Source organism: Neoarius graeffei, chromosome 3 (assembly GCF_027579695.1).
Source record: "Neoarius graeffei isolate fNeoGra1 chromosome 3, fNeoGra1.pri, whole genome shotgun sequence".
Taxonomy (NCBI): domain Eukaryota; kingdom Metazoa; phylum Chordata; class Actinopteri; order Siluriformes; family Ariidae; genus Neoarius; species Neoarius graeffei.
In genome coordinates, this window is record NC_083571.1 from 82,262,899 (window position 1) to 82,276,387 (window position 13,489).

At 40.7% G+C, this 13,489-nt stretch overlaps 1 protein-coding gene across 2 annotated transcripts in view; it reads left to right on the plus strand.

Annotated features, from left to right (window-relative positions):
* exoc1 (exocyst complex component 1) overlaps positions 1 to 13,489 on the plus strand; it is a 54,530-nt gene that overhangs the window by 22,314 nt on the left and 18,727 nt on the right. The window contains exons 9-11 of one of the 2 annotated variants that reach the window (XM_060917488.1): positions 5,219 to 5,368; positions 5,578 to 5,686; positions 10,537 to 10,581. In XM_060917488.1, the coding sequence (XP_060773471.1) occupies positions 5,219 to 5,368; positions 5,578 to 5,686; positions 10,537 to 10,581 (304 nt within the window). The remainder of the gene's footprint in view (positions 1 to 5,218; positions 5,369 to 5,577; positions 5,687 to 10,536; positions 10,582 to 13,489) is intronic. The other variant, XM_060917489.1, reaches the window with a different exon arrangement.

Sequence of the window (13,489 nt, forward strand, 5' to 3'; positions counted from 1 at the left end):
GATACGGCTCCTTCTTTGAACTATAGAGTTTTAGCTGGCAACGGCGGATGGCACGGTGAATTGTGTTCACAGATAATGTTCTCTGGAAATATTCCTGAGCCCATTTTGTGATTTCCAATACAGAAGCATGCCTGTATGTGATGCAGTGCCGTCTAAGGGCCCGAAGATCACGGGCATCCAGTATGGTTTTCCGGCCTTGACCCTTACGCACAGAGATTCTTCCAGATTCTCTGAATCTTTTGATGATATTATGCACTGTAGATGATGATATGTTCAAACTCTTTGCAATTTTACACTGTCGAACTCCTTTCTGATATTGCTCCACTATTTGTCGGCGCAGAATTAGGGGGATTGGTGATCCTCTTCCCATCTTTACTTCTGAGAGCCGCTGCCACTCCAAGATGCTCTTTTTTATACCCAGTCATGTTAATGACCTATTGCCAATTGACTTAATGAGTTGCAATTTGGTCCTCCAGCTGTTCCTTTTTTGTACCTTTAACTTTTCCAGCCTCTTATTGCCCCTGTCCCAACTTTTTTGAGATGTGTTGCTGTCATGAAATTTCAAATGAGCCAATATTTGGCATGAAATTTCAAAATGTCTCACTTTCGACATTTGATATGTTGTCTATGTTCTATTGTGATACTGTATCAGTTTTTGAGATTTGTAAATTATTGCATTCCGTTTTTATTTACAATTTGTACTTTGTCCCAACTTTTTTGGAATCGGGGTTGTAAATGTATTAAAAATCAAACTGAAATCTCTCATTAGATAAGTATTTAGACCCTTTATTCAGTGCTTTTATTAAATCATCATTGGCAGCGGTTATAGATTTTGCATGTACAGTGGTGCTTGAAAGTTTGTGAACCCTTTAGAATTTTCTATATTTCTGCATAAATATGACCTAAAAGATCATCAGATTTTCACAGAAGTCCTAAAAGTAAATAAAGAGAACCCAGTTAAACAAATGAGACAAAAATATTATACTTGGTCATTTATTTATTGAGGAAAATGATCCAATATTACAAATCTGTGAGTGGCAAAAGTATGTGAACCTCTAGGATTAGAAGTTAATTTGAAGGTGAAATTAGAGTCAGGTGTTTTCAATCAATGGGATGACAATCAGGTGAGTGGGCACCCTGTTTTATTTAAAGAACAGGGATCTATCAAAGTCTGATCTTCACAACACATGTTTGTGGAAGTGTATCATGGCACGAAGAAAGGAGATTTCTGAGGACCTCGGAAAAAGCGTTGTTGATGCTCATCAGGCTGGAAAAGGTTACAAAACCATCTCTAAAGAGTTTGGACTCCACCAGTCCACAGTCAGACAGATTGTGTACAAATGGAGGAAATTCAAGACCATTGTTACCCTCCCCAGGAGTGGTCGACCAACAAAGATCACTCCAAGAGCAAGGCGTGTAATAGCCGGCGAGGTCACAAAGGACCCCAGGGTAACTTCTAAGCAACTGAAGGCCTCGCTCACATTGGCTAATGTTAATGTTCATGAGTCCACCATCAGGAGAACACTGAACAACAATGGTGTGCATGGCAGAGTTGCAAGGAGAAAGCCACTGCTCTCCAAAAAGAACATTGCTGCTCGTCTGCAGTTTGCTAAAGATCACATGGACAAGCCAGAAGGCTATTGGAAAAATGTTTTGTGGACAGATGAGACCAAAATAGAACTTTTTGGTTTAAATGAGAAGCGTTATGTTTGGAGAAAGGAAAACACTGCATTCCGGCATAAGAACCTTATCCCAAATGTGAAACATGGTGGTGGTAGTATCATGGTTTGGGCCTGTTTTGCTGCATCTGTGCCAGGACGGCTTGCCATCATTGATGGAACAATGAATTCTGAATTATACCAGTGAATTCTAAAGGAAAATGTCAGGACATCTGTCCATGAACTGAATCTCAAGAGAAGGTGGGTCATGCAGCAAGACAACGACCCTAAGCACACAAGTCGTTCTACCAAAGAATGGTTAAAGAAGAATAAAGTTAATGTTTTGGAATGGCCAAGTCAAAGTTCTGACCTTAATCCAATCGAAATGCTGTGGAAGGACCTGAAGTGAGCAGTTAATGTGAGGAAACCCACCAACATCCCAGAGTTGAAGCTGTTCTGTACGGAGGAATGGGCTAAAATTCCTCCAAGCCGGTGTGCAGGACCGATCAACAGTTACCGGAAACGTTTAGTTGCAGTTATTGCTGCACGGGGGGGGGGGGGGTCACACCAGATACTGAAAGCAAAGGTTCACATACTTTTGCCACTCACAGATATGTACTATTGGATCATTTTCCTCAATAAATAAATGACCAAGTATAATATTTTTGTCTCATTTGTTTAACTGGGTTCTCTTTATCTACTTTTAGGACTTGTGTGAAAATCTGATGATGTTTTACGTCATATTTATGCAGAAATATAGAAAATTCTAAAGGGTTCACAAACTTTCAAGCACCACTGTATCTTGGGTAAGTCTCTACAAATTTTGCACATTTGCATTTGGGCAGTTTCTCCCATTCTTTCTTTCAAGCTCAGTCACATTTGATAGGAAGTGTTAGTGAACTGCCATCTTCAGGTCTCTCCATAGATGTTCTATAAACTTAAAGTTCAAGTCTGGTTTTTGGCTGGGCTACTCAAAGAGCCTTGTTACTCCAGTTTTTTTTTTTTTTTTGGGGGGGGGGTGTCTGTATGTTTCCCAGTCTAAAGTTATGTGCATTGTAGAGGAGGTTTTTTTAAATAGCTCTCTATATTTGGCTGCCTTTGGCCAGTCTCCCCATCTTTGCCACTTAGAAGCACCCTGATTATATGATGCTGCCCCCACCATGCTTCACTGTAGGGATGGTATTGGCCAGTTGATAAATAGTATCTGGATTTCATTTGACATAGCACATATAGTTCAGCTCAGTAATGACGAGTCAGTTAAGTGTCTGACATGTCTTTTACTCAGGAGTAGATTCTGTCTTGCTACACTACCATAAAGCCCTGATTGATGAAGCATTTCTGAAATGGTTGTCCTTCCAGCAGAAGTCCTCACTCCAGACTGTACAGAGGACTTCTGAGCGTGGCCATTTTGTTCCTGGCTACCTCCCTTACCAAGGCTCTTCTAACCCAGTTATTGAGTTTGGCCAGTCTAGGAAGAGTCATGATTGTACCAGACTTCTTCCATTTTACAGATGGCTCTCACTGTTCTCCCAGGAACATTCAAGGCTTTAGAAATGGTTTTATAGTCTTGCCCAGATCTTGAGACATTTGTCTGGAGACGATTTTCATGGCTTGGTTTTTGGTCTGATGTGCACTGTAAATTGAGTCCAACTGTGTTTGCCATGGGTGCATTCCAGTCAAAGTTTAGACACATCTCAAGATAATAAGCGAACAGGATGCATCTGTGCTCAATTTGAAGTGCCTAGGTCAAAGGTCTGATCACTTATTTACAAGAGGTGCAAAAATAGAAAGATTCTGAATACTTTTTAAACCCTCTGAACATCATGCAGTATTGTGCAAGCACATTATAAGCTTAACGTTTGATGTGTTAATAAACGTCGCCTTTCTTTGCGGGCTTAACATTTGGCAGCCCACTCCCAACTGCATGAAAGAAAAAAAACAACTTGCACTCATGACTTGTTTGTTGGGTCATGTGGGATCTCAGTCCTGATACACACCTCTAGTTTGACCTGAAAAAAGGTCACCCCGTATACGCATCTTGCGCCACGGTCCAAGCAGTGATTCGATTTGAGGTCAGAATACCAATGGGCACAATTTGTTATTGGCTCACACTTCACTCAACTCTGAATATGGCCCTGTAGCTACTGGATGTGAAGTAGAGACAGCTGTTAGCAGTGTTGGCGTGGGGTAAGAAAGTCAGAAAGCACGCTGTTCGATTTGACAAAGTGAAGCATGTGTGCCAGTGTCGGGAGGATAGTTCTGATTCCCTTACAAGGATGAAAGACTGACTGTAAGGGAATGTTAGTTCAGACTAAGTGCCTGTGTTTTTAGATCATCATAAGATCATCCCTGTTGATTTGCTTGTTGCCATTAACGAATTATTTCTTGCAGTGATGTCTTCAGATGCTCAGTTTTAAGTACGATTCGCATGGGATAAGTATTACCTATGGACCTCTGGTAATTCGCAATTACCCCCGCACCTCTGTGTTATTGTGTGGCGCATTCGGACGAGATAAGCAAAAGTCTGTAATTCACTGAATTTACAGACATTGTGACCGGATGTGTCGTAAGTTCACAGCATCCTGTTTCGTCTTGTAGACAGTAGAGATGGGATTTATGGCTCTTTGATGGGCTCCGCATCTTTGTGATCCGTTCTTTGAAAAGAGCCGTTCAAAAGACTGGCAAGAACACAAGATTATTTTAATAGGAAAAAACAAACTATTAATGCAAAAAATATATTATTATTAGAAAAATAGATACAACTAGACAAACAGATAAATAAAATGCACAAAAATAGAACAAACAAAATGACGATAGAATAAATTAAATGAACGTCCGTGCAAAGTAGTTTTCCCACAATATTATCATTAATATCACACAACAACATTATAAACTATATACAAAACAATTTGAACTATTAGGCAAACAGATAAAACTTGAATAAATAAAAGGCAAATGCTGTTTAGCCTACTTCTTGTCCTTGGGCAAAAGCTTTCTCATCTGAAACACAGTACAGAAAAAGAACAACAGAAAGAACGGCTCCCCCAGCTCGAGACTCGGTTCTCATCGTTCATGCCTAGGAGCCGTTCAAAAGAATCGGTTCGTTCGCGAACGTCACAACACTAGTAGACAGGAGTTCAAAATGCTTATCTGGTTCAAATACGGGATAGGCCTACTACCACTTGCCCCTGAAATGCTGTTTATCAAAATTTCGCCCGTATCCTCCATTATTCACTCCAGAAAAGTACAAGAGACGCGCGTTTAATAATTACAAACACAGACATGCGCATTCACACGGGACTTGTATTACCACTGGACGTCTGTGTTTTGCCAAAACACAGTAGGTAATTCGCGGCGGAATTATTACTTGGCAAATTACGGACATGGCGCATTCGCACGGGACTAAGAACTCAGACATTCTCTGCAATTATTCCGAATTACCAGAGGTCCACAGGTAATACTTATCCCGTGCGAATAGGCCTTTAGTGTGTATGCTCTTCTTCGAGGTGCCTGTACAATTAATGCACTTTATTTATTTATTTTCTTAAATGTGTGTGTAGGGTCATGATCAGAGCTCCACGCTGTCTCAGCACACAGCAGAGCTGACCCTGCCCAAGCACAGCCCTCTACACAGAGACCTGCTCAGATATGCTAAACTGATGGAGTGGCTGAAGAACACGCAAAGAGAGAAGTACGATGGCCTGTCCAGGGTGAGCATTTCTTCAACACCTCCATCATCATCATCCTAAGCATCAGAACATCTCTGGGATTTGAGATTATTCAGCATTCTCATAGTTGTGAAGAAATCCATGTGATCACTTTATCACCATATACATTCCTGAAATAATATTCCTTCACCAAACTAGAACAATAAACTAAGCATCTTCTGTCTCTTCTCCCTCTTATTTATTTACCTTAGACCTATGTAGACTACATGACTAGGTTGTACGAGAGAGAAATCAAAGATTTCTTTGAGGTTGCAAAAATCAAAATGGCTGGAACCACCAAAGAAGGGAAGGGAAAGTTTGGTAAGATTTGTTTATTTTCAGTGTATTTAACTCTTTATGCAAATTCTGCATTGTCATCTTTGTGCTCAGCGTTTGTCCTGTGCTTGCACCGGCCTTTTTGCTTGCATTTGTCTGACTCTAATGTGATAGAGAAGATGGAGTTGATATTGCTTGCTCTAATGTTGTTCTTAATGGAAAAAACGCACTTTAGTTTGTTGACGTCAAAAGCATTAATGCTTTCCCGGGCAGACAGTCTGAATTGCTAACAACTCATTGAGTTTTTGGACTAGACATTCAGGAGGTTAAACTGTCTGGTGTGCCTTAAAATACCTAAAATCACAACGCTTAAAGTACCATTCCACCATTGGATGTATTCTTTGGCATAAAATACAATATATTTTATGACAACATGACTAGACAGAGAAATCTTTTAGCTTCAAAATGATATATCAAACATAATTTTTTGACAACGACAAGTGTATTAATTTTGCGACCAAAGTCACCTACCCTTTTAATTTCCGCGTGGTAGTGAAACGTGATGTCATCGGCAGGTTCCCCTTCTTGTGTACCACGTGTCGGTCTATTTTTAGACCAGGAAACCCCCAAAGTGAGAGAGTCATTTCTCCTCGTATATGGGGGCCAAAAAAATTGCGAAAAATTGAGTTAATCTTTCAGTTAGCTAGATTTATTGGTATTAGCTAGATTTATTGGTATTATTTTTATCGCGTTCTATCTGCCATTGCTGATAATATGTGCCACGTCACACGTCACGTGGTACACAAGAAGGGGAACCTGCCGATGACATCACGCGCGGAAATTAAAAGGGTAGGTGACTTTGGTCGCAAAATTAATATACTTGTCGTCAAAAAATTGTTTGATATATCATTTTGAAGCTAAAAGATTTCTCTATCTAGTGATACCATTTATATATGTTGTCAAAATATATTGTATTTTATGCCAAAGAATACATCCAATGGTGGAATGGCACTTTAATATCTCTTAAGCATACCAGATTATTTTAGCTTAATTTGATATATTGTAATTTCAGTGATATATTTATCTGCATCTACTCAACTGAAGGTCTTGTGGTGCAAGTTGGTTAATTATAATTATGAATATTATTTGAATTTAGGGCTGCAACTAACAAGTATTTGGGTTATCAAACAATCTATTGATTTTTTTTCTTTCTTGATTAATCAATTAGTTGGATTGTTTTTAAAATATCAATATTTATTTGCAGCATTTTAAAAAAAACTACATTGATCAGCTATATGTTGTACCTGCATTTCAAGCCCTGAATTGTTCAGTTCTTACCAGACAAATGGAGGAAAAGTAGGCACGAATTAAAAATTTAAAGAAATTTTTATTACCAAAAAAAAAAGCAACATTTATTTTACTATTCTTCATCAACTTAAATGTTCATTTTGTTAAATTAAAAAAAAAAAAATTTAGGCTTAATTTTCTTAAAAACTAATTAAAAATTATTCCCCGAAGGTGAAGTGAATATCGGTGAATAATAACTCAAAGTCGAGGTTATTATTCATTGATATTCACTGAGCCGGAGGCGGATAATTGTTTTAGTATAAATACACAGGTGATTTTATTAAAAAAATTAATATTTAAAAAAGAATTTATTTCAAACTTCAAAAGCTGCATGCAAATGTAATAAAAGCGCGGTGCAGGGTTGTGTCACTTATCTATGCCGAGTCGCATAAAATACTTTGTTTTGAAACAAATAAAATAAACCCCAGTTCCACCTCCCCTTTGAATAGTTTTAGACCAAACTTCATAGCATCCTTAGTGCTTTTAGGAACAGCATTTTCTTTCATAATTTGACATTTTTTCCTCGCTTATGGTGACGAAGCAATTGGCCGCTGTTTTGCTGAGTTGCTCGAGGTGATTATCAAGAAATAGTTTGAATCTCTCGACCAATCGGCACGCGTGATTTTTCTGTAATCGCCTGCACATTTATACTAACAATAATTATCTACATTTGTAAAGGTCGGAGTAAAATATAATGGCCTAATAACAAAAAAATACTTTTATTAATAAAAATGAAAAGGTTAATAATAAATAGGGGGCATCATGGTGGTGTAGTGAATAGCGCTGTCGCCTCACAGCAAGAAGGTCCGGGTTCGAGCCCCGTGGCCGGCGAGGGCCTTTCTGTGCGGAGTTTGCATGTTCTCCCCGTGTCCGCGTGGGTTTCCTCCGGGTGCTCCGGTTTCCCCCACAGTCCAAAGACATGCAGGTTAGGTTAACTGGTGACTCTCTAAATTGACCGTAGGTGTGAATGTGAGTGTGAATGGTTGTCTGTGTCTGTGTCAGCCCTGTGATGACCTGGCAACTTGTCCAGGGTGTACCCTGCCTTTCGGACTACAGGCGAAAGGCGGGGTACACCCTGGACAAGTCGCCAGGTCATCACAGGGCTGACACGTAGACACAGACGACCATTCACATTCACACCTACGGTCAATTTAGAGTCACCAGTTAACCTAGCCTGCATGTCTTTGGACTGTGGGGGAAACCGGAGCACCCGGAGGAAACCCACGCGGACACGGGGAGAACATGCAAACTCCGCACAGAAAGGCCCTCGCCGGCCACGGGGCTCGAACCCGGACCTTCTTGCTGTGAGGCGACAGCGTTAACCACTACACCACCGTGCCGCCCACAAACATTTATTTAAAGAAAATTTTTCTATATATATGCTAGCTAACAAAATGAAACAGTGTAGTGTTTTTCTCAGCGTTTACTGGGTCAAAAAATTATCTAGCTACTTACAAGCTATTTCATTCAAATGGCTTCATTATCTCACTGCCCAACGCTGCAAAATGCACATGCTTCACGACCTGAGTTGTGTTTTGAAGTGAGAAAATATTTGTCTCGTAAACGAATCATTCATTTCAGATTATGTTCCGTCATTTTCAAACCACCGATTTGTCATGCAAAGTACTAACTTTTTGGCCAGAGTCGTACAAGATAAGTTTGACCATAAATGAAAACTGGAAAAGCTCGGACAAGTCAATACACAGCAGTTAATAAGCATGGTTCTATCAGGCATGTCACGCTTCCACTGTTTCTCAGAAGCGAAACATTACAAATCAAAATATTACTCGCATTAAAACACAAGGTACAGTATATCATGAGGTTAACACTAGAGTAATGTGGTGTTTCCATACTTCAGAGGATTTTCAACGTTGTAACGTGCACCACCATTTCCATCTTTTTTTTTTAAATAAATGAAATTGTCATGCATCACAATAGAGGTCTGCGCTGGTCGGATTTTTCAGTCCCGCTCCTGCCCGCGCCCGCATTGTGCAGTCCCACTCCCGCCCGCGCCCACAAAGAATTATGATTTTCAGTCCCGCTCCCGCCCGCGCCCACAAAAAAATTATGATTTTCAGTCCTGCTCCCACCCGCGCCTGCCATATTTTGTCCCGCTCCCGCCCGCAAATCCCGCATGATGCAGACATTCGCGTTATTTCTCAGGAAAGTTCTTGTCTTGACACAGCGTGATGGTGCCCCGCCCCCTACTTTGAGTGGATTTGAGCATAAATATCTACAGCTCACATTTGTTATTGTTTATCTTGTTTCTGAATTCAGCATGTAGTGTCTCTAATAATAATAATTAGCGCTGTCATGCGATTAAAATATTTAATCGCGAATCGCACATTTTTATTACATGAGTAAACCATTGTAATTCTCCGATCGGCATAAAAAAGTGAATGGGCTTGCTTTGTACTAATGGTGTTTTTTTTGTTTTGTTTTTTTTTCCTTTTGCAAAGCAGAGCTAGTAAGAGAAGTGAATTGATTTACTGTTTGAGTTAGTCTACAACTTTAATCAGAGAGACAGATTACACAGTGACGGTAGGCTTGACTCAATGCTATCCCAGAAATCCTTCCTGTAATATGCAAATTTGGCCGCCTCTGATTGGACAGCCAAATTTGCATATTACAGGAAGGATTTCTGGGATAGCATTGAGTCAAGCCTACCGTCACTGTGTAATCTGTCTCTCTGATTAAAGCTGTAGACTAACGCAAGCAATAAATCACTTCACTCATGGTTTTCCTGCTAGCTGGGTGTGAACTGCAAGTCATTAGAGTGATCAAAGGATGCCATTCCTCGCTCTATCTGACTCTCTCTGCAAATTTAAGCATCTTAAAATGTTTTTATTCATGCCAAATAAAATATCCAGCACAAATTATATATGATAGACATAAATTAATAATTTATAAATTTTATTTCAAATACATTTTTAGTTAGCGGGACTGCAGCTTATCACCGCTCCCACCCGCGCCGCATATGTGCACTCCCGCTCCTGCCCGCGCGCGCATATGTGCACTTCCGGTCCCGCCCGCGCCCGCAATGAGCTTTCAAGATTTGTCCCGCGCTGCACTGCTTTGCGGCGGGTCCCGCGGGACTCCCGCGGGAGTGCAGGGCTCTACATCACAGTGTGCTTCATAATTCGGTTTAATTAATCAATAATGATTATCAACTATTGATTTTGTTGACTTGTTGTTGCAGCCCTATTTGAATTGCTGAACTAATATCTATAAGTCACAAAAGACTTACAGGACTCGAATAAAGCTTTAGTTTGTAATAAATTCCTAGTACAGCTCCTAGCTAACCATCAGATGGTGGTAACTCGACTCTATCCCATTGTTCTTTGTTGTGTGGAAAACAAAATGTTGGTGAATTTTGTTTTCAAGCAGCCAGTGGGTTTGCAAAGCCGAGTCGGATGCAGACAGGGCAGCGCATGTCATTGTGTATATCTCTGACCTCATGTCTAACCCCTAACCCCCTGAATCCCACTGCATGTCATGAGCCTAACGTGTCTCTGTCTCTGATGCCTGCCTTTCTAACTGGCCTCCAGCCACGCTTCCTCGGAAAGAGAGTGCTCTCAAACAGGAGACGGAAAGTAAGTACCACGCATCTTTCAAAGCTTCATTTTTTCTAAATGCTAAAATGCACCTACCCCCCCCCCCACCCCCACCCCCCCCACCCCCACCCCACCCCACCACCACAGTGATTAAACATTTTTCCTTTTAGTCTGTAAAGACACAGCACTTTTTTCCAACTAAGCTTTGTGTTTCTGCACTGGTTTGTAGCATAATTTCCCCAAACACAGATTTACATGCAACTTTTTCAATATCACTCTGAACAACTCCTGCTCGTTATGTGTGTCTTTCATGAGACATTTTGTTTTTGCAAAGCTTTACAAAATGTCTTTGATGATCAGACTAACCTCAAATGTGTTTGTAGTGCCATTTCACTGCAGATTGAGGTCTGATTTGTACATTTCAGTAAACTGTGAGCACATGGAGTTTTCCACATTGACCTCATTTCCGTCCAGTGAGATTAAAAGATCACATTGAGGAAAATGAAATAGACTTGGAAACTGGAAAACATATTTCAGCTTAAATAAAACCTCGATTTTAACCTACGTGCTGTAACCACAAATAGTCATAATAAGATAATAGCATACAGTCTCTTGCAAAAGTATTCATCCCCCTTGGTGTTTGTCCTGTTTTGTCGCATTACAAGCTGGCATTAAAATTGATTTTTGGTGGATTAGCACCATTTGGTTTACACAACAAGCCTACCACGTTAAAGGAACAGTCCACCGTACTTCCATAATGAAATATGCTCTTATCTGAATTGAGACGAGCTGCTCCATACCTCTCCGAGCTTTGCGCGACCTCCCAGTCAGTCAGACGCAGTCAGACGCGCTGTCACTCCTGTTAGCAATGTAGCTAGGCTCAGCACGGCCAATGGTATTTTTTGGGGCTGTAGTTAGATGCGACCAAACTCTTCCGCGTTTTTCCTGTTTACATAGGTTTATATGACCAGTGACATGAAACAAGTTCAGTTACACAAATTGAAACGTAGCGATTTTCTATGCTATGGAAAGTCCGCACTATAATGACAGGCGTACTAACACCTTCTGTGCGCTTCGGCAGCGCATTGATATCTGAGCTCCGTATCAATGCGCTGCCGAAGCGCGCAGAAGGTGTTAGTACGCCTTTCATTATAGTGCGGACTTTCCATAGCATAGAAAATCGCTACGTTTCAATTTGTGTAACTGAACTTGTTTCATATCACTGGTCATATAAACCTATGTAAACAGGAAAAACGCGGAAGAGTTTGGTCGCATCTAACTACAACCCCAAAAAATACCATTGGCCATACTGAGCCTAGCTACATTGCTAACAGGAGTGACGGCGCGTCTGACTGCGTCTGACTGACTGGGAGGTCGCACAAAGCTCGGAGAGGTACGGAGCAGCTCGTCTCAATTCAGATAAGAGCATATTTCATTATGGAAGTACGGTGGACCGTTCCTTTTAAAGGTGCATATTTTATTATTTTTTTACATTGTGACACAAACAATAATTTTAAGATGAAAAACCAGAAATCTGGAGTGTGTATAGGTATTCACTCCCCCAAAGTCAATACTTTGTAGAACCACCTTTTGCTGCAATTACAGCTGCAAGTCTCTTGGGGAATGTCTTTATTAGCTTAGCACATCTAGCCACTGGGATTTTTGCCCATTCCTCAAGGCAAAACTGCTCCAACTCCTTCAAGTTAGATGGGTTGCGTTGGTGTACAGCAATCTTCAAGTTATGCCACAGATTCTCAATTGGATTGAGGTCTGGGCTTTGACTCGGCCATTCCAATACATTTAAAATGTTTCCCTTTAAACCATTCCAATGTTGCTTTAGCAGTATGTTTAGGGTCATTGTCCTGCTGGAACATGAATCTTTGTCCCAGTCTCAAACTTCTGGCTGACTCAAACAGGTTTTCCTCCAGAACTGCCCTGTATTTAGTGCCATCCATCTTTCCTTCAGTCCTGACCAGCTTTTCTGTCCCTGCAGATGAAAACATCCCCACAGCATGATGCTGCCACCACCATGCTTCACTGTAGGAATGGTGTTCTCAGGGTGTTGGGTTTGCGTCACACATGGCGTTTCCCATGATGGCCAAAAAGTTCAATTTTAGTCTCATCTGACCAGAGAATCTTCTTCCATGTGTTTTTGGAATCTGCCACATGCTGTTGGGCAAACTCCAAATGTGGTTTGTTTGGGTTTTTTTTTTTTTTCCTTTAAGCAGTGGCTTTTTTTCTGGCCACTCTTCCATAAAACCCCACTCTGTATGGCTTAAAGTGGTTCTATGGACAGATACTCCCATCTCCGCTGTGGATCTTTGCAGCTCCTTCAGTGTTATCTTTGGTGTCTTTGTTGCGTCTCTGATTGATTAATGCCCTCCTTGCCCGGTCTGTGAGTTTTGGTGGGCGGCCTTCTCTTGTCAGGTTTGTAGTGGTGCCATATTCCTTCTATTGTGCTATAATGGATTTAATGGTGCTCCTTGGGATATTCAAAGTTTGGGATATTATATCCGGATGTATAGTTCTCCACAACTTTGTCTCTGACCTGTTTGGAGGCTCCTTGGTTTTCATGTTGCTTGCTTAGTAGTGTTGCAGAGTCAGGGTCCTTCCAGAACAGGTTGATTTTATACAGACATCATGCGACAGATCCTGTGCCGCTTTGATTGCACACAGGTGGATCTTAATCAACTTATGTGACCTTATGAAGCGAATTGGTTGGACCAGCTCTTATTTAAGGGTTTCATATGAAAGGGGGTGAATACCTATGCACGTTCCAGATTTTTGTTTTTCCCATCTTATTTATTATTTGCGTCACAATATAAAATATTTTGCACCTCTAAAGTGGTAAGCATGTTGTGTAAATCAAAAGGTGCCCTCCCACACCAAAAAAAAAAAATCCATTTTAATTCCAGCTTGTAATGTGACAAAACAGGACAAACACTAA